Source organism: Leopardus geoffroyi, chromosome X (assembly GCF_018350155.1).
Source record: "Leopardus geoffroyi isolate Oge1 chromosome X, O.geoffroyi_Oge1_pat1.0, whole genome shotgun sequence".
Classification (NCBI taxonomy): Eukaryota; Metazoa; Chordata; class Mammalia; order Carnivora; family Felidae; genus Leopardus; species Leopardus geoffroyi.
The window spans coordinates 33,475,137-33,494,671 of NC_059343.1; the positions used below are offsets into that span (position 1 = coordinate 33,475,137).

The 19,535-nt window shown below is 39.8% G+C and overlaps 1 protein-coding gene across 6 annotated transcripts in view; it reads left to right on the top strand.

Moving 5' to 3' along the window:
• The window catches only part of SYTL5 (synaptotagmin like 5), a 288,860-nt gene that overhangs the window by 184,413 nt on the left and 84,912 nt on the right, over positions 1 to 19,535 (top strand). For all 6 annotated transcript variants that reach the window (XR_006710868.1, XM_045471711.1, XM_045471715.1 and 3 more), the window contains exon 3: positions 11,527 to 11,736. Coding sequence is in view for 5 of the 6 variants with exons in the window: in XM_045471711.1 (XP_045327667.1) it covers positions 11,527 to 11,736 (210 nt within the window). In the remaining variant the exon portion in view is untranslated. The remainder of the gene's footprint in view (positions 1 to 11,526; positions 11,737 to 19,535) is intronic.

Here is a 19,535-nt window from a genome sequence, read left to right on the forward strand (position 1 = left end):
CACAAAACAGATCAATGGAACAGAATAGAGAACCCAGAAATGGGCCCACAAATATATGGCCAACTAATCTTTGACTAAGCAGGAAAGAATATCCAATGGAAAAAGACCATCTCTTGAGATGGTGCTGGGAAAATTGGACAATGACATGCAGAAGAATGAACCTAGACCACTTTTTTACCCCATACACAAAAATAAATTCAAAATGGATGAGAGACCTAAATGTGGGACAGGAAACTATCAAAATCCTACAGGAGAAAACAGGCAGCAACCTCTTTGATCTCAGCTGCAGCAGCTTCTTACTAGATGTGTCTCAGGAGGCAAGGGAAACAAAAGCAAAAATAAAACCATTTGGACTTGATCCAAGATAAAAATCTTCTGCACAGCAAAGAAGACAATGAAACTAAAAGGAATCCGACAGAATGGGAGAAAATATCTTCAAATGACATATCAGATAAAGGATTAGTATCCAAAATCTGTAAAGAACTTAAAAAACTCAATACCCAAAAAAACAAATAATCAAGTGAAGAAATGGGCAGAAGACACAAACAGACACTTTACTGAAGAAGACATCCAGATGGTCAACAGACACATGAAAAGATGCTCAACTTCACTCATCATCAGGGAAATACAAATCAAAACCACACTGAGATACCACTTTTCACCTGTCAGAATGGCTAAAATGAACAACTCACGGAACAACAGATGTTGGCCAGCATGTGGAGAAAGGGGTGAGAATTTTTGCACTGTTGGTGAGAATACAAACTGGTGCAGCCACTCTAGAAACCAGTACGGAGGTTCCTGAAAAAATTAAAACTAGAACTACCCTACTACCCAAAAGTTGCACTACTAGGTATTTATCCAATGATACAAAAATTCTGATTCAAAGGGGGTACAGGCACGCCAATGTTTATAGCAGCACTATCAGCAATAGCCAAATTTTGGAAAGAGCCTAAATGTCCATCAACTGATGAATGGATAAAGAAGATGTGGTATATATATACAATGGAATACTATTTGGCAATGAAAAAGAATGAAATCCTGCCATTTGGAACAATGTGGATGGAACTGGAGTGTATTATGCTAAGCAAAATAAGTAAGAGAAAGACAAATATGATTTCACTCATGTGGAATTTAAGAAACACAACAGATGAACATAGGGGAAGGGAAGGCAAAATAAGATAAAAGAGAGGGAGGCAAACCATAAGACACTCTTAAATGCAGAGAACAAACAGGGTTGCTGGAGGGGAGATGGGTGGGAGGTTGGGCTAGATGGGTGATGGGAATTAAGGAGGGCACTTGTTGGGATGAGCACTGGGTATTATATGTAAGCGATGAATTACTGGGTTCTACCCCTGGAACCAATGCTACATTGTATGTTAACTAACTTGAATTTAAATAAATAAATTTTAAAAAGGACCATGGCAATAGGGGAGAGAGATCCAGGCCACCTTCAGATGCAGCAAAGGCAGCTGGGGATTTATAGCCAGTGAGCAGAGTGAGGGGGTCAGTGAATGGAAAAACTTACTGAAGGCAAGCCAGGGTGACATCAGATATCAAGGGTAGGGAGATTCTCGCTATGCCGATTTAGCAGGATTCTTGCTAAATCTGGTCTATGCAAGCTAAAAATAGGGCCCAAGGACAAGATCTTGTCAATGAGTGGCCTCAGAAGAAACCGTCTAAAATATGGTCAAGAAGACCATCTTAGTCACACTTCGTGGTCCAAGATGGCTGCTGCAGTACTTGTCATACTGTCCTTATTCTAGTCAACAGGGAGAAGGGCAGAGGGCAGAAAAAAAGGTTTCCTTGCCTTAGGATATTTCTGAGAAGTTTCATAGATGGCCTTGCTTTCATCGTGTTGGTCAGAATGTAGTTGCATGACTGTACTTAGCTGCAAGGAGCTTGGATATGTAACGGAAATGTATTCTTTGTTCTGGGTGGCCATGGGACCAACTACATTTGGGGTTTTTTATTGGTAGAAAAGAGTGGAAGGAATATTGGAGAAACAACCAACAATCTGAAACAATGGGTGCAATTAAGAATTATGAATTAGATTTGTTTATTACTCGGCATGAATTATAGCTTCCGTTTCATCAAATCTGAAAGCAATTGTCAGTGATTACTTTCAGTGAAGCATATAAGAAAAAGCACATAAAGAAAACACTATTGCTATTCATACTCAATGAATTTCAAAGACATAGTGACTTTACATTCCTTGTTCTATTTACTGATGCTGATAACTAGGAAAAGTGCTGGATGTGGTTTTTTTTAATCACCTTTAACTATGAAAATATGAGTTCCCATAAGCACCACCCTAAAGAAGTAAAATGGAAAAAATTACAACTGTCTCTGCTGGGCATGTAAATCCTTCCTTGATGCATTTAAAATAGTTTACGCAAATTCAAGTTATAGACCTTTTAGAATAAACATCAGCTCTATGGTTTATAAAAATTAAAACCAGCATGTACCTGTATTCAGTAGCACAAGTGGTTTTAAAGAATTTTTCAAGGGCAACATGTTGTCTTTAAGTTACCTTTTTCTGGTGTGTGAAAGCCCAATTTCTTCCCATCAAGATAATCCTCACATTGTCAGAGCAATAATCTTTAAAAGCCTAGTATTTTATCCATGTTTTTTCTTTTTTGCTGCACTGACTCTATCTCCACCCCCTCTTTTTCTGAATAATTTACCATATCGATAACAGAATTTTCTGCTGTTTTTGAAACTCACGAAATGTATCCTTTGGATTTTAGATTAGCAAAACACTTCCTTATTTCATATTAATTATGGAACTTGGTTTGCTCGTTACATATGGGATCAGTTTCTGCCACGATTTTAAGACGATAGTCAATAAACAATTGTTTGTTTACATAGCTTTGTGAAATCTCCCGGTATATTCCTATGAGCTGAGTGTTTTAGTGCCAGTAAGTGCTTGGTGTCACCTGCAGACATGAAGGTTCCACAATGCCCTCCATCCTTGAGACAATTTCTAAACACATTAACTTGGCACAATTCACAAAATTTGTCTAGATAAGTGTTCTTTCAATCTTGTTCTTTATTTTTCTGAAGTAACTTTCTCTGTAGACAAAACTTTTTCCCAATTCTCAGATGGTCTTGATTCTTTTTAATAGTCTTTGATGTAGGGGCGCCTGGGTGGCTCAGTTGGTTAAGCATCCAACTTCGGCTCCGGTCATGGTCTCACACTTGCAAGTTCCAGCCCCATGTCAGGCTCTCTGCTGTCAGTGTGGAGCCCGCTTTGCATGCTCTGTTTCCCTCTCTCCCTGCCCCTCTCCTGCTTGTGCTCTCTCTCTCAAAAATAAACAGTTAAAAAAAAGTCTCTGATGTGAAACTAACCAACAGCTTTATAAAGTTTATTAGGACCAGAGTTGTGTTTGTTGAAGAACAGCTCCATTGGGGAATGTTTATCATAAGAGACTTTGTGATAAGGGGTTACTTGGGCAGATGCCATTTGGTGGGAGAAGTCAGGCAAAAACAACTGTTCATGTTTACTGAGGCTTAACTTTTTGAAAAATTTATTTTGGAGAGAGCACAAAAGCTTGGGAGAGGGGAAGAGGGAGATAGAGAATCTTAAGCAGGCTCCACACTCAGCATGGAACCCAACACGGAGCTAGATCCCACAACGCTGGGATCATGACCTGAACTAAAATCAAAAGTCAGACGCTCACCTGACTAAGCCACCCAGGTGCCCCACTGAGGTTTAACTTTGAGCGTGTGCAGCATGGCTTTGCACAACTAGGGAAGAGATAGCAGTTTTTAATACATGCAGTGTCTTTTCTGAGCAAAAATATGTTAATAGAATAAGAATTAGCCAGAAGAATCTGAGGGAAGAATGCAGATTGTGAAATATAAATTTCTGGACCTGAATCCTGATAGCACCGCTTAATAACCTTGTGACCCACAGCAAGTTTCCTCTCTGAAATTACACTTTCATATTTATAAAATGGGAATAAAAATGTCTTTCTCATAGGACACTGCCAAAGCTTAATGACATGGCATGTAAAACTGAGTGCCTGTCGTTTTTGTGGCCAAGTGTTGTGCTGTTTAGATTTCAATAAGTTCTGCACACAGAAGATACAATCAAAATGAAAAATGTATTTTTATATTCAGAGTACAGAAAGGAGATCTGATCACCCCTGGATTTTCCTTAGGCAATTATGAAATAGCCCCGGCGTTGATGGCATTGCCTCTGGGTGCGAATGAAAGATGGGGGTGCTAGGAGCTCTGCAGCCATTGGCATCAGGCTGCTGGGACATTATTCTGCCTGCAAATGTTATTTTAGTAATTTTTATCTCATCGTTTGGTTTAACAATACTTTTCATCAGCCACGGTGGTTTTGCTGTCTCAAAGGAATATCAAACTCTAGTTCTAGAGAAGGATTTAGCATGCAGGCATTGCAGCAGAAGCTGAAGCAGAACCTGATGGCAACATTTTTGAAAACGCCTAATATTTACTGAGTCCCTATTGTCTTTATTGGACAATAGTTCTGGCTATAGATGACAGAAATACATTACAATAGCAGCTTAAGGGGCACCTCGGTGACTCAGTCGGTTAGCGCCCAGCTTCAGCTCAGGTCAGGATCTCGCGGTTCGTGAGTTCGAGCCCCGCGTCAGGCTCTGTGCTGACAGCTCATAGCCTGGAGCCTGCTTCAGATTCTGACTCTCCCTCTCTCTCTGCCCCCTACCCCAACTCATATTCTATGTCTCTCTCAAAAATAAATGAACATTAAAAAAAATATGACTCTCCCTCTCTCTCTGCCCCCTACCCCAACTCATATTCTATGTCTCTCTCAAAAATAAATGAACATTAAAAAAAATAGCCTCAATAAGATGGAAATGTATTGCTTGTTAATATTAAAGCCTGGATTGGTTGGCAGCTTTGTGATTTTGTTCTGGTGGCTCCATGATAATATGGGTCTGGGTGCCTTGCCTTTCTTGTTCCACCACCTTGACAGTTTAGCACTTAATCCAAGATGGCTCATTCCTATGTTCTCATCCGAGCCTCTGGAAGGGACGAGGGGTTCAAGGGAAAGGGCTCTTTCCCACTAGGCCATGACCTTGAGGTTGCCTGTGTCATTTCTGATCATATCCCATCAGCCAACACGGAGTCTCAAGACAAAACCTAACTGCAAGGAATACTGGGAAATGTAGTCTTCATTCTGAGCGGCCATAAGCCTAGTTAGACATTCCATTAATATAGAAGAGAAGAACAGGTGGAGAGACACCTACCAGAATTGCCTATTCCGTAATTACTACATGTCAAGCTGGGCTTAACTTTTTACTTAATGTTCACAACAACCTTATGAGGTTGCAACTATTATAATTCTTTTTTTTACAGAAGGAGGATCTTGAGGCATAGAGAAGTTAAGTAATTTTCTTAAGGTCTCAAATGTAATAAGTGGCAAGGCCAGCATTTGAACCTAGGCAGTCTGCCTCCAGAGTCCTATCCTCTTGGCCACTAAATAATCCTTGCTTATTTATTTCTCTCGGGCCTTGGTGTGCTCTTCTGGATGAGATTGGGGATTGTCTAAGGCATCAAGGAATCAAAGATGCTTTGTGAATTGTTATTTATAGCTTCCTCTTCCAGGCAGCTAATTGCGTCCATTCCAAAATTCCCATCTTATTTGGTTCAAAATAGAGTTCAGTACAATTGAGTCTAGATGGGGTAACAAAAGAAAAATAGTGCCATACGAATGTGACAGGAATTTTAATGAAAGAAATTCCTGATTTGAAAGAAGTGTGTCTATGCAATGATAAAGCAAGCAGTCTTTGTAATACATTGAATGTTTTTGATGGGATGGAAAAAAATGAATTCAGTATATCACCAGGGTACTGCAATGAAAAGATTCTATCATTTAACTGAAGTTGAGATAGTTCATCTCTTCAGTCTTTAAGATTTCAATTACATATAGCTCATCAATTTGTGTGTTAATATCAGTGCATCTGTGTAGCAAGAAGGAAATCTAAAGAATAAGCTGATATTTTAAAATGCAAGAGCATCGTGAGTTCATCTCAAGTAAAGAGCTGGTGTTAGCTGATGTTAAATGTCTTAAACTTTTTTCTTTTTCTTTGTGTTTTGCTTATGTCTGCTACACTTTGTATCTCCCATACTCTTTTTTTAAAACAATTCATTTATTTATTTTGAAAGAGAGTATGAGCAGGAGAAGGGGCAGAGAGAGAGAGAAAGAGGGAGGGAGGGAGAGAGAGAATTCCAAGCAGGCTCTTCACTGTCAGTGTAGAGCCTGACACGGGGCTCAATCCTATGAACCGTGAGAACAGGGCCTGAACCAAAATCAAGAGTCAGACGCTCAACTGACTGAGCCACCCAGGCACCCCACACCTCTGTACTTTTTGCACCTCTTCAGAGAAGACCAAACAGAGTGAAGGGTTAGATTTTTAATATTTGCAAAAATCAAAATATTTTTCCTTAACACTGTAGGAATGAGGTTAAGAAAGACAGAAAAAGTGATGGAAGTAATTACTTAACAAGTACTTGAGAGCATTCTGTAGTTTTCTCAGGCTTGAACTATTTTTTTTCAGAGTATTTTTGATCTCAATTTTAGCCAATTTTAATTTAACTTTATCCTTAACAGACTCAACATTGTACTTTGTTTCCCTCTCATCCTCCTTTTAATAATGATGACTTCATATTGTAAAGGCTTTTATAATTCACAAAGCACACTATCGTACTTTATTGCCTCTGACTCTTACAAACACCTTCAGAGGGAGATATGAAAGTAATTCTTATCTTTATTTTGAAGTTGAAGTAACTGAGACCCAGAGAGGTTAACTCATATGCCCAGTGACATCTGGTAAGCAGCATGGCTGAGTTTTCCTTCCTTCCTTTCACTCTTTATCTCTTTTCTTTCTCCTTCCTCTTCCTCTTCCTCTTTTTCTGGCACTTGCTATTTTGTGCTCATGTTTTCTTTTATTCATTTGACATAATATCTATTATGTTCCAGGCACTAGGTTGCAGTAAAATGCACAGCTGAACAAAGCATATATGGTCTTGCCCTAATGGAGATTACAGAGGAATTGACAGGACAAACCTTAAACTGGTTAAAAAAAAAAAACCTACCGAATAAATGTATAATTAAAAATTATAGGAGTGCCTGGGTGTCTCAGTCGGTTGAGCATCTAACTCTTGGTTTCTGCTCAGGTCATTATCCCAGGGTCATGGGATCAAGCCCCACATTGGGCTCCATGCTGAGCATGGAAACTGCTTGGGATTCCCTCTCTCTCTCTCCCTCTTCTCTCTCCCCCCCCCTCCCCCTCTCCTCTGCTCACATGTTGGCTCGCTGTCTCTAAAATAAAAATTACAGAGAGTGAGAATGAGATGGGTATCTGCTGTAGATTTTGTCGTCAGAGATAGGCTCTCTGGGGAAGCAGAAATAAAGCTCAAGTAAAAAGGATATAGCGAAGTCAGGTGAAGAACCAGCCAGATGAAGAACTAGGCTGGACTTAGCAGTGAGGATTGGCTAAGTGATGCTGCAGTAACAGCCTCAAACTTTCAGTGGCTTAAAGCAATGAAGGTTTATTTCTCATTTGTGCTACGTATCCGGAAGAGGACGGCTGAGGACTCTACTTCATAGCATCCTCAGACCAGGATTTAGACTTACAGAGTGGAAACTATCTGGGACATTACCATTCTCCATGCAAAGGAGAGGGTATGTGGTAAACCACATATTCACTCTAAAGCTCTTACCTGGAATCACACACCACATTTTGTGGACCGGTGCAGGTCACAGGACGACGTTTAATGTCAGGAGGGCAGGGATGTGCCATCTGACTTGTTATACTTTCCCAGCCTCCCTTGTAGCAAGTGGTGGTGATATGACAGTGCATGATCAAGGAACCCAAGGAGAAGTCTGAGGTGAGGAGCTCTAGGTCAAGTTTTGTTTTCCTGTTAAGAGACAGGTACAGCTGGCACAGCTTGCCCCCTTCCTCCTGTCTTTTTACAAAAAAAAAATTTTAATGTTTTTATTTTAGAGAGAGAGAGAGAGTGTGGGGGAGGAGGGGGGGTACACAGAATCTGAAGCAGGCTCCAGGCTCTCAGCTGTCAGCACAGAGCCCCACAAAGGGCTTGAGCTCACACAGGGCTTGAACTCACACACTGTGAGATCGTGTCCTGAGCCGAAGTAGAATTAAGCTCACTGAGCCACAACGCACCCCACCCCTTCCTCCAGTCTCAAACAAGGGTGGGGTTCTCCAGCTGGCTGGCCATTTTGCATAAGAATAATAAGTCACACCTTGAACATAGGGGACCATTAGGATGAAAGGATCCTGAGTCTTTAATGACCTGATTTGCAGCTGAACTAATGCAAGAACTGCCTAATTCTGGATTTCTTGTTATGTAGGGAAAAAACGAAACCTATTTTTAAGCCTGTTACTTGGAACCAGAAGCATTTCTAGCTTACGTGGTTGGGGGGGGGGGGGGGGCGGTGATGAATAGATACTGTGCTCGAAACCCAGAAAGTCAGCTTCCTCAGATATCTTTCTGAGACTGGGTCAGCAAGGCAGGAACAAAAGGAGACCCGCCTTGCTTTTTGTAAATGCTGGCTAGTAAGGCAGAGGCAAGAGCTGTCTCTCATCCTGTTCCTCTCTTCTAGCTGCCTATACTCCCTTTCTCCTTGGTGTTAATTCTCCACTTGCATACTTTCTTTTCCCAGTTGCAATTACCCTCCCTCGAATCTTCCTCCTCTTCTTGAGTGTCTGAAAATGGTTATGTCCATTTAATGTAAATTATCCTAGGCATGATTAAATTAGGACAATTGCTAAGAGAGATCTGAAAAATCAGCAGGCTGTTTAGTACTTTGTGCCAGTCTATGGAAGTCTTCCCATCTTTTCCCACAGTCTCAGAGATAGCTCCTAGAGTATGTGGGACACTTAGCAACAATTGCCTTAGAAATTCCATTACTGTGTTGGGACCTTTACATTCTTGTTTCCTTGTGGCATGATTTACATGGGGCCCCGAGTCTTTTCAGACTTTAGAAATGCCGTAAGTCAAACCTGATTGCTAAATAGAGTCTTACGAGTAGAGCACAAAGAAAGATGCGATGAAAATGTTTCACTCTATGGCCATAATTTCTCCAAGTGGTCTCACCCATTCTGTGGAACTAAGTGATTAAGGAACTGGTAAGTGATTCACGCAAGTGGTCATGGAATTTTTTTTTCCAGAAGAGGATCTGCCCACCAGCCTATTCAGCTAGGACTGCTATCCATGATTGCTGTCTTTGCTCTACCCATTTTAATTTGTTTCTTTATCATTGTTGCACGAATTGTTGTAGACTTCAAATAAGCAATGTTTTATTTCTCCTGTGCCCTGAGGTGTTCAGACATCTGTTGTGATTCTCCGGACAATATAATCGTGGTCTTCGAATGAGAATTCATTTTGTTATCTTAAAGCTTGTAGCTTCTGCAAGTTTTCCAAAGCAAATTATGTGGAGCTTTTCTTACATTCAATTTCTTAAGCCAGTTGTTCATGGAAAAAAAAAAGGGGGGGCATAAGGGTACTTTGTAAGCTCTAAATCAGGGATTAGGAAAATTTGCTGTGGGTTCTTGTCATCTGCGTTTTGGTGGACAAGAAGGAGGACTTGAGAGCATTCTGTATGGCTGCCTGTTGTAGCGAATGAATCATCTTGCATCATTTGTCCTCTTTTTTTTTTTTTGTTTAATTTTTTTTTTCAACGTTTATTTATTTTTGGGACAGAGAGAGACAGAGCATGAACGGGGGAGGGGCAGAGAGAGAGGGGGACACAGAATCGGAAACAGGCTCCAGGCTCTGAGCCATCAGCCCAGAGCCTGACGCGGGGCTCGAACTCACGGACCGCGAGATCGTGACCTGGCTGAAGTCGGACGCTTAACCGACTGCGCCACCCAGGCGCCCCTGTCCTCTTCTTTTTTTTTCTTTTTTTTTTTCAACGTTTATTTATTTTTTGGGGGACAGAGAGAGACAGAGCATGAACGGGGGAGGGGCAGAGAGAGGGAGACACAGAATCAGAAGCAGGCTCCAGGCTCTGGGCTGTCAGCTCAGAGCTCAATGCGGGGCTTGAACACACAAACTGTGAGATCATGACCTGAGCCTAAGTTGGAGGCTTAACCAACTGAGCCACACAGGCGCCCCAGCCCCTGTCCTCTTCTTAACTAACATTGAGGATACTGGGAAACCTTAGCAGATCATCCTGTTTTTACTCATTTTTTGTCTTTGAATGCCAGAATGCCCAGCATACACTAGGCAGTCAAGAAATGTTCGTTGGATGAATGAATGAGACAGTTAATCAAAGGTTTTGGAAACCTCATTCCTTTTTTAAACTCCCCGTTAGGAATCTCTCATCAGACTAGCAATTAAAAAACCTAGTTTCTGGTTTTGTATAACAGAGCTCAGTACCACAAATGTAAAAGGAAATGTTATGAGATGTGTAAAGTGATCCCGGGATGTTTGTTTCTTCTGGAACATAGAAATGTTGTGTTCAAGAAGGGTCTGGAGATGAGCCTATCTTTTAGAGTATTGTTTCTCCAAATTTGGCAGTATATTAGAATAAATAGTCACACGTTGAAAAAATATCAGAATCGGGGGGAGGGGAGACTAGAGAATCAGTACTTTTAAAAATCCTCCCAGGTGATTCCAGCATATAGCCAAATTTGAGCACAGATGGTCCAAAGCTGTGTCTCTGAAACTCAGATCACCTGGAGATTTTGTGACTATGCAGACTCTGATCCACTAGGTCTAAGGTGGAGCCTGAAATTATGCATTCCCAGTAAGTTCCCTGTTGCATCACTTTGAATAGCTCATTTCTAATGTGTATATTTAAAAAATTACGTGTCAGGCATTAAACAAAGGGACGTAGAACTAGCATTTATTTAGTATATGCCAGGCACCATGCCGGTAACTTTACGTATATTATCTTGCTCAAAGTTAAAAACAATCACGTAAGAACGTTATTACCCCTATTTTAGAAATGAAGAAATTAAGGTTTAGCTGACAAATCATTGCCTCAGTTTGGACAGCTGATTCCTGATAGAACATACAGGTCGGCGGTAGTTGTCGGAAACCATCCAATGCTGAGAAGTGTTGGGACATGTCTTTGTAGAAAACTGTTTATTGGATCGCTTGGGGAAAGTGTCAGTGATTTCACACTCTTGCTTCATGTAGTGTATCCAGGCAGGTAAGGAACATGGTACTGGGCGAGCTGCCAGATGGGTTGTACTCCCGCGTTAAGATATCTGAGACATACTGGTGAAGTTAGAGTAGCATGTGAATCAGTACTAATAGCAAAATAGTAATGGCAGTGGAGGATGTCCAAATTCAAACGTAAAACACAAACGCTGTGGTTTTCCACTACTGATATCGAAAGATTACTGATGTTAGAGAAAGAAATTGTGTTTCCTCAAAGCATTTGGCTCTGACTCCTTGATTCTCTCAAGTGTTCTTCCAAGTGAAAATACCCCTTAAGAGAGCTCTGTACCTCTGTTTTCTTTTTGTGTTCAGCGATGTTTTTTCTCCCTCTCCTTCCAGGAAGCTGAAAAATGAACTCTTAGAAGCAAAACGTAGAAGTGGGAAGACTCAACAAGAAACCAGCAGAGTCTGTGTCTACTGTCAGAGAAACTTGGGCTTAATATTCGACCGAGGAGACCCGTGCCGGGCCTGCTCACTGAGAGTGTGCAGCGAATGTCGCGTCTCGGGCCTTGACGGCAGCTGGCAATGCACCATCTGTGCCAAAGTCGCGTGAGTTTCTTGTCTTTGTGCGGAATGCCAGATTTGATGACTGAAAGGATTGGGGTGGGGAAAGAAAAACAGAAAAAAGTATTTAAAATTTAGGGATAGAGAGTAGAATACAAATATAGCCCAACACAGGCTCAGCAATGCCTTTGTAGAATTCTGGAGAGGGGTGTGTGTGTGTGTGTGTGTGCGTGCATGCGTGCATGCGTGTGCATGAGTAAGCATACACTAGCAAAATAGAGAACGGTATTTTTAGTTTTAAAGACTGTAAAACAGTCAACTTGGAAGCCTGGCAGAATGAGGTCTCTTTCTACATTTGAAAACCATGCACAAGCTTTCTTCACTTATAGCCCCACTTGGCTCACATGTCTTCTCAGAAGGCACAGGCAATTCCCCGAAGCCATCCTTAGATGTGTGGCGTGACTGGCAGGAAGAATATGAAATATCCATCCAGCCTGCTTTCCATGTCACCTGTGGGGCAAAGCTTTTTCTGCGTCTATTGAAATGAGCATATGGTTTTTATCCTTTCTCTTATTGCTGTGACGTATCACATTGGTTGATTGATTTGTGAATATTGACCCCCTGCCTTGCATCCTAGGAATAAATCCAGGTTGATCATGGTGAATGATTTCTCTGATGTGTTGTTGGATTCAGTTTGCTAGTATTTGTTGAGGATATTTGCATCTATGCTCATCAAAGATATTGGCCTGTAGTTCTCTTTCTTTTTTATTTGTAGTATCTTTATCCTGTTTTGGTATCAGGGTCATGCTGACCTCATAGACTGAATTTGGAAGGTTCTTCCCTCTACTATTTTTTTTAGTACTTTGAGAAGAATAGGTATTAGCACTCCTTAAATGTTTGGTAGATTTCAACTCTGAAGCCACCTGGTTTCTTGGGAATTTTTTGAGAACTGATTCAATTACAATTGCTGATAACCTGTTCACATTTTTTAATTTCTTCCTGATTTAGTTTTGGGAAGTTACATGTTTCTATGAATTTATCCATTTTTCTAAGTTGTCCATATAATTTTTTTTATAATATTCTCTTATAATTCTTCTGTATTTCTGTGGTATTGGTTGTTATTTCTCTTCTTTCATTTCTGTTTGAGTCCTCTCTCTTTTGCCCCCACCCCCACGTTTTAGGCATATATTGTCATACTTGACATTGTATTATTTCATGATTACCTTGATTGAATTTTATAGATATGCTTAATTTTACTGGTTTTCTGCTTCCCACTTTTCTTACTCCTGCCTATGGTCTTTCTTTTCCACTCATTGAATCTCCTTTAACATTTCTTGTAGGAGTGGTTTAGTGGTCATGAATTCCTTTAATTTTTGTTTGGAAAACACTTTATCTATCCTTCTGTTTTGAATGATAGCCCTGCTGGATAGAGTATTCTTTGCTGCAGGTATTTTTTCTTTCAGTACTTAGGCTTTATCATGCCACTCCCTTCTGGCCTGCCAAGTATCTGCTAAAAAAAAAAAAAAAATCAGCTCAGGGAGCCTGAGTGGCTCAGTCGGTTAAGCGTCTGACTTCAGCTCAGATCATGATCTCACAGTCCGTGAGTTTGAGCCCCTTGTCGGGCTCTATCCTGATAGTTTAGAGCCTGGAGCCTGCTTTGGATTCTATGTCTCCCTCTCTCTCTGCTTCCCCCCCCCCCAACTTGTACTCTTTCTCTCAAAAATAAATAAACATTAAAAAAAGAATTTACAAATTTCTTGGAAATTACTTAGAAAGTCCACAGTTTATATGTTTTCTATTCATTTCTTAAGGGTCTCACTGAGATCCTCTACTCTTCTTAAATCCAGTGAGTATCACTATGATGATTGCTTTAAATTCTCTATCAGGCATATTATTAATTTCCATTTTGTTAAGCTCTCTTTCTGTGATTTTGCCCTTTCTTTAATTTAGGGCACATCCCTCTGTCTCTTCATTTTGTCTGTCTGTGTCTGTTTCTATGTGTTAGAAAAGTCAGCCATGTCTCCTGCTCTTAAAAGTAGTAGCCTTATGAAGAAGAAGTCCTAGAGTGCCCTGCGATGTAGTGTCCCCTTTTCACCAGAACCTGGTGCTTCAGGGGTGTCTCCTATGTGTTATGTGCACTCTACTGTTGTGGCTGAGCCAATTTGCCTTCAGTACACTTGTCTGCAATGGCTCTCTTTGCCTGTTGTGGGCAGGGTTTGGTCTCTCTGGGGTTAGTGGGCCACTCTGAGGCTGTCTTATGCTTCATTTAAGTCAGACCTGGCATTTGCCAGGTATCCAATGGCACCGAACTGCAGGGCACGCTCCCTGAGTTGTCCCCTGGGAATCTTTTGTTGGTGAGCGGTCCCTGCAGTCAGACCAGGTGTCTTCGCCCCAGCCCACTGTTGGGTCTGTAGTGGTGTGTGTGGTTATCTTCCCCTCTTCCTGGGGCAGGGGTCACTTTGGAGTTTTGCCGGCCTCTGTCAGGGCTGCTTTCACACTGCTAGGCTTGTGGCAACACTTTGGATGAGCTCTGGTCAAAGCGTATTGGAGGCGGCAGGTCCACAGAAGAATGCTAGGGCATGGCACACTGTTAGCAAGGTGATTCCCATAGGTGACTGTGTGTCTAGATTGGGGGTGGGGCAAGAGAGGGAAATGGTGCCTGCCAGCAATTTTGTTCTAGGAGAAGTCTCCCAATGATCCCTGCCCCTCCAGCACATGCTCTGAGATTAAGAAACAAGTCTCCGTCCCATATACCTCAGGTGTTTTTCAAACTGCTTCTCTGCTTTATCTCAGTGGAGCTGTTTGTTGTGTTCCCTAAGGATGGGGACTCAGTTTCCTTTCCCCCTCCTGGCTGTCCCAGAGCCATGCCCCCTGATTTTTAAGGTTCCAGGTGTTAAGCCCCGCTGATTGAAAGAACTCAGAAAATAAGGTCCCTCTGGTTTTCAAAGCCAAATGTTACGGGTTTTGTCTTCGCCATGCAGATGCCTGGTGTGGCGATCTCCTCCTCCATGCCTGCAGTGTCCCTTTCTCCCAGGGACAGTCCTGTGAGTCTGTTTAGCTCCGAACTGCATCTGTGCTCTTCCTACCCTCTTCAGTGTGTCCTCTTGTCCACATTTAGGTGTGGAAAGTCAGCTCCCCCAGTCTTTGGGTCATTCTCTGGTTAAGTACACTGGTGTGGGTGTTACCTAGTTGTATCCATGGGATGAGGTGAGCTTAGGAATCCATCTTCCTCAGAATTCCCAATCTGTATTCATTTTCTAAATGAAGTTTAGTCATCTGCAAATCAGGATGCAAAAATAATGTTAGACATCTTAATTTCACATGAAATCAAATCGTTTCCTTTGGCTATTTCTCCTTATGCCTGTTGAGAAAAACTATCAAAAGTTGATCACCTTGCTTTCTCGTCGAAAATAACATGATACATCTGTGAGTCAAGTAAGTAATGCAGAAGTTGCTGTTTTCAACTCTGGACATGTTTTAGAAAGTTTGTCTGAGTGTGTTGTAATAGCTTTCTCCAATTCTGCTCCCCTTAATTTGGCATTTCAGAGTTGGCTATAAAGGCTCTTCCAGGATAGTCAGATACTAAGTCACCAAGGAAATAATAAATTAATGGACAGAATTTTCTCAATTTTAGTTTTGCGTCTACACAATTTTGAGGGACATTTCTCCCTTCCCATTCTTAGTGACCACTAGCAGGCAACAAATGGAATTTAAACATTAACAAGAAGCAAAGAAAGAGAAATAGAAAAACTTGGATGGAGACTAATGTCCTTGTTTTTTATTGACCCTTATACAAATGGCCTTCTGGGTTTCTTTTATTAGAGTTAACTTACACAAAAGAACACAAGTAACAAGTATACAGCGGAGTTTCTCAATTTCAGCATTACTGATATCTTGGTTGATATAATTTGGAGAGTGACAGTGTCTAATGCACTGCAAGATGTTTAGCAACATCCCTGGCCTCCACCCGCTAGATGCCTGTAGCACCCCTCCTCCACCTTCCAGTGTGACAATGAAAAATTCCTGCAGAAGGTGCTGAATGTCCCCTGAGGAGGAAAATTTGCCCCTGCTTGAGAAGCACTGGTGAACGGCTTAGGGAATTGTAACAATTTCTGTGCCATTATCTCTAAGGTAAAGAAGTAGAACATTATTAATACTCCAGAAGCCTTTCCCATTCCTCCTCCCAGTCACTGCTCCCTTTTTTATCTCCCAAAAAGAAACACTATCCTGCTAACGTCATAGATGAGCTTTGACTCCTTTATACTTTATGTAAACTTAATGACATGGTGTGTATTTGTTTGTTGATAACTTTGTTAACATTATACTTGTGAGACTAGTGTATTTTGTCACCTCTATTAGTCATCTATTCGTTTTTACTGTTTGGTAATGTTACAGTTTAGAAGTATACATGAATTAGGGGCGCCTGGGTGGCTCAGTCGGTTAAGCGTCCGACTTTGGTTCAGGTCATGATCTCACGGTTCGTGGATTTGAGCCCCACATTGGGCTCTGTGCTGTCAACACAGAGCCTGCTTGGGATCCTCTGTCCCCCTCTGTCTCTGCCCCTCCCCTGCTTGCTTGCATGCTCTCTCTCTCTCTCTCTAAGGTAAACAAACCTTAAAAAGAAATATACATAAATTGATAAACTATTCTATCATTAATGAATATTTGGGATGTTTTCAGTTTTCACCTCTTACAAATAATGTTACTATAAATATTCTTGTACATGTCTCTTAGCACACATGTGTATGCATTTCTGTTGGATATATACACAGGACTAAAATGGCTGTGTCACAGAATACGCATGTGTTCCATTTCAGTAGATGATGCCAGATCAAATTTTAAATTTTCCGGAGTGGTTGTGCCACATTACCTTTTCATTAGCAGTGCACGGACATTGTAATTGTTTACATTTTTACTTTTTTGCTTTTATAATTTTGTTGACTATGTATAGTGGAGTAATTTACATTTTCTTTATTGCTAACAAGAATGAGAATATTTTCGTATATTTATTGACCATTTGAACATCCTTTCTGGTGAAGTGCTAGTTCAAGTCTCTTGCCTATTTTTCTGTTGTCTTTTACTGACTAATTTGAAGAACCTCTTTATATATCCTGCATACAAACCACGTTGGTTATTTCTGTTATAGATATTTTTCTGACTTGCCTTTTTTCTCTTAATGGTGCCATTTAATGAACAGAAATCTCTAATTTTTAGTGGCTCAATTCGTTTATCTCTTCCTGTTTGATTAGTGGGATTTTTTTTTCTATATCCTGTTAAAGAAAACTTTCCCTAACTTTCAAATCATAAAAATATTCTCCTATGTTATCTTCTGTATCATGATAGGTTTAACTTTTACCTTTAGACCTACAATCTGCCTGGAACTGATTTTTGCGTATGCTTATGATTTAGGGATTTATTTTTATATTTGAATATGTATATGTACATGACCCAGGAACATTCATTAAAATGACCATCATTTTTTCACTGTTCTACAGTGTCCCTTTGACAAACCAAGTATTATTTATGACTAATCTAACATTCTGCCAATGCCGCAGGTTTAAACTTGCAACCCTGTTCTTTTTGTTCAGAATTCCCTGGTTATTATTGACCCCTGGCATTTTCATATAAGTTTTAGAATCAGCTTAACAGTTCCCACAAAATAAACCCTATTGGCATTTTTATAGGAATTGTATTATATCCACAGATGCTTTTGGGGGAGTATTGACATCTTTCAGAATTTAGTCTCTCTATACACAAACACTATCTGCCTATTTATTTGCTTTTAATTTCTCTCAATAAAACGTTATAGTCTCTGGGTACAACTTTTACACATTATTAGATTTATTCCAAGTATTTGATTTTTATGTTATTCCAGACAGTATCTTTTTAAAATGTTTATTTTTAAGAGAGAGAGAGAGAGAGCAAGCGAGCAAGTCCATGAGCAGGGGAGGAGCAGAGAGAGAGGGGCACAGAGGATCTGAAGTGGGCCCTTAGGCTAACAGCAGTATGCCAAATGTGGGGCTTGAACTCACAATCTGTGAGATCATGATCTGAGCCGAAGTCTGACGCTTGACTGACTGAGCCACCCAAGTACCCCGAATAGTATCTTTTTTAAATTTTATTTTCTAATCGTTGCTATGTGGAAATACAATTGATTTGAATAGTCTGACCTTGTATTTAGCAATCTTTTTAAATTTACTTGTTGTTTATAACAGTTTCTGCGGAGCCTTTCAGATTTTATTTATATACAATCATGTCATCTGTGAAGAATGACTTTTATTTCTTCCTTTCTAATACTTGTATCTTTTTTGCCATATTGCATATTTGTTTTGAATTTTATTGCTTTCTGCCTTCTTTATTTGTTTCCTTCTTTTTGCTTTCTTTAGATTTAATGTATCTTTCACTAGTGACTTTTTTGCATCATGGATATTTAATTTAGAAATTGTGAATATAATTAATATGTTTAATAAAAGTCACTTTAAAGCATGGCCAGTCTATAAAAGAAGGTTATTTCAGAATAATATCATTCCATTTCCCTACGTGTATTGGATGACTTTTAGGTGAATAAATGTTATAGCCTTGCGTCCCCCTATGGAATCCTCTCTATGACATTTACTCTGGACTGAGATTTGGATCCCAACTCCTTCTCAAGTGACTTTAAAGCTGTGATGACTCAAACTTTTCAAGTTTCTATATTCCCTGATATTTGAATGGATATATTCTCATCCTTTAGTACATCTAGGTTCCATATTTTATATCTCGTTCTCGTTTTTTTCCATTTTTTTCGTTAATGATTTTTTTGATTCAGGTGTTTAGATGCTTGCTTTCCTAGCCTTTGTTTTTTCTAACATATGCATTTCAGAATATAAATTTTCCTGTTTTCACTGCTTCAGCTGCATCCCACACATTTTTATGTCAATTCATTTTAGTATCTTTACTACATTCTGTTTAATAATTTCCATCATCTTTTTCGATATGAGATCTTTATAATTGTCTTTCTTCTAATTTTATAAAACTTTATCTCTTTTTGATAGTGATTTCTAGCTTAATTCAATGCGGTCATAGGAAATTCTCTGATTTCAGTCTTTGAAATTTGGCTCAGCAAATGGTCATTGTTGTTAAATATTTCCTATGCCATTGAAAGAAAAAATTCTGCAGTGTTTATTTGAATATCCTAGATATATCTATTAATGATGTTTGTTAATCATGTTGTCCAAATCTCCCATATCCTTACTGATTTTTTTTAATCTGTGTATTCTGTCCAATATTGAGAGAGGTATATACTAACCTCTCTCAATTAATGATTATGGATTTTCTATCTATCCTTTTAGTTCTTTTTTTTAAGATTTTATTTTTAAGTAATCTCTATACCCACTATGGGGCTCAAACTCACAACCCCAAGATCAAGAGTCACATGTTCTACCAACTGAGCCAGCCAGGTGCCTCTCTATCCTTTTAGTTCTGATAATATTTTATTTATATATGTTAAAGTGATCGTCTTGAGTGCTTAAATATTTTGGATTTTGATATCTTATAGGTGTACATTATGAAAACTTGATCCTGATGGCAAGTTTTAATTTTTTCCCTAACGTTTATTTGTTGTTATGGCTGCAGCAGCATTTTGTGTGTGTGTGTGTGTGTGTGTGTGTGTGTGTGTGTGTGTGTTTCTTTTAGTGTATGGTTGGTAAATCCTTTTATCCTTTTACTTTCAACCCTTCTGTTTCCTTATATTTAAAGTGTCTCTTCTGTAAGTAGCATATAATTGTGCACGTGTGTGTTAAATCCTATCCAACAGTTGTCATTAATTAAGATATTTATTCCATTTGTACTAAAAAAGTTACTCA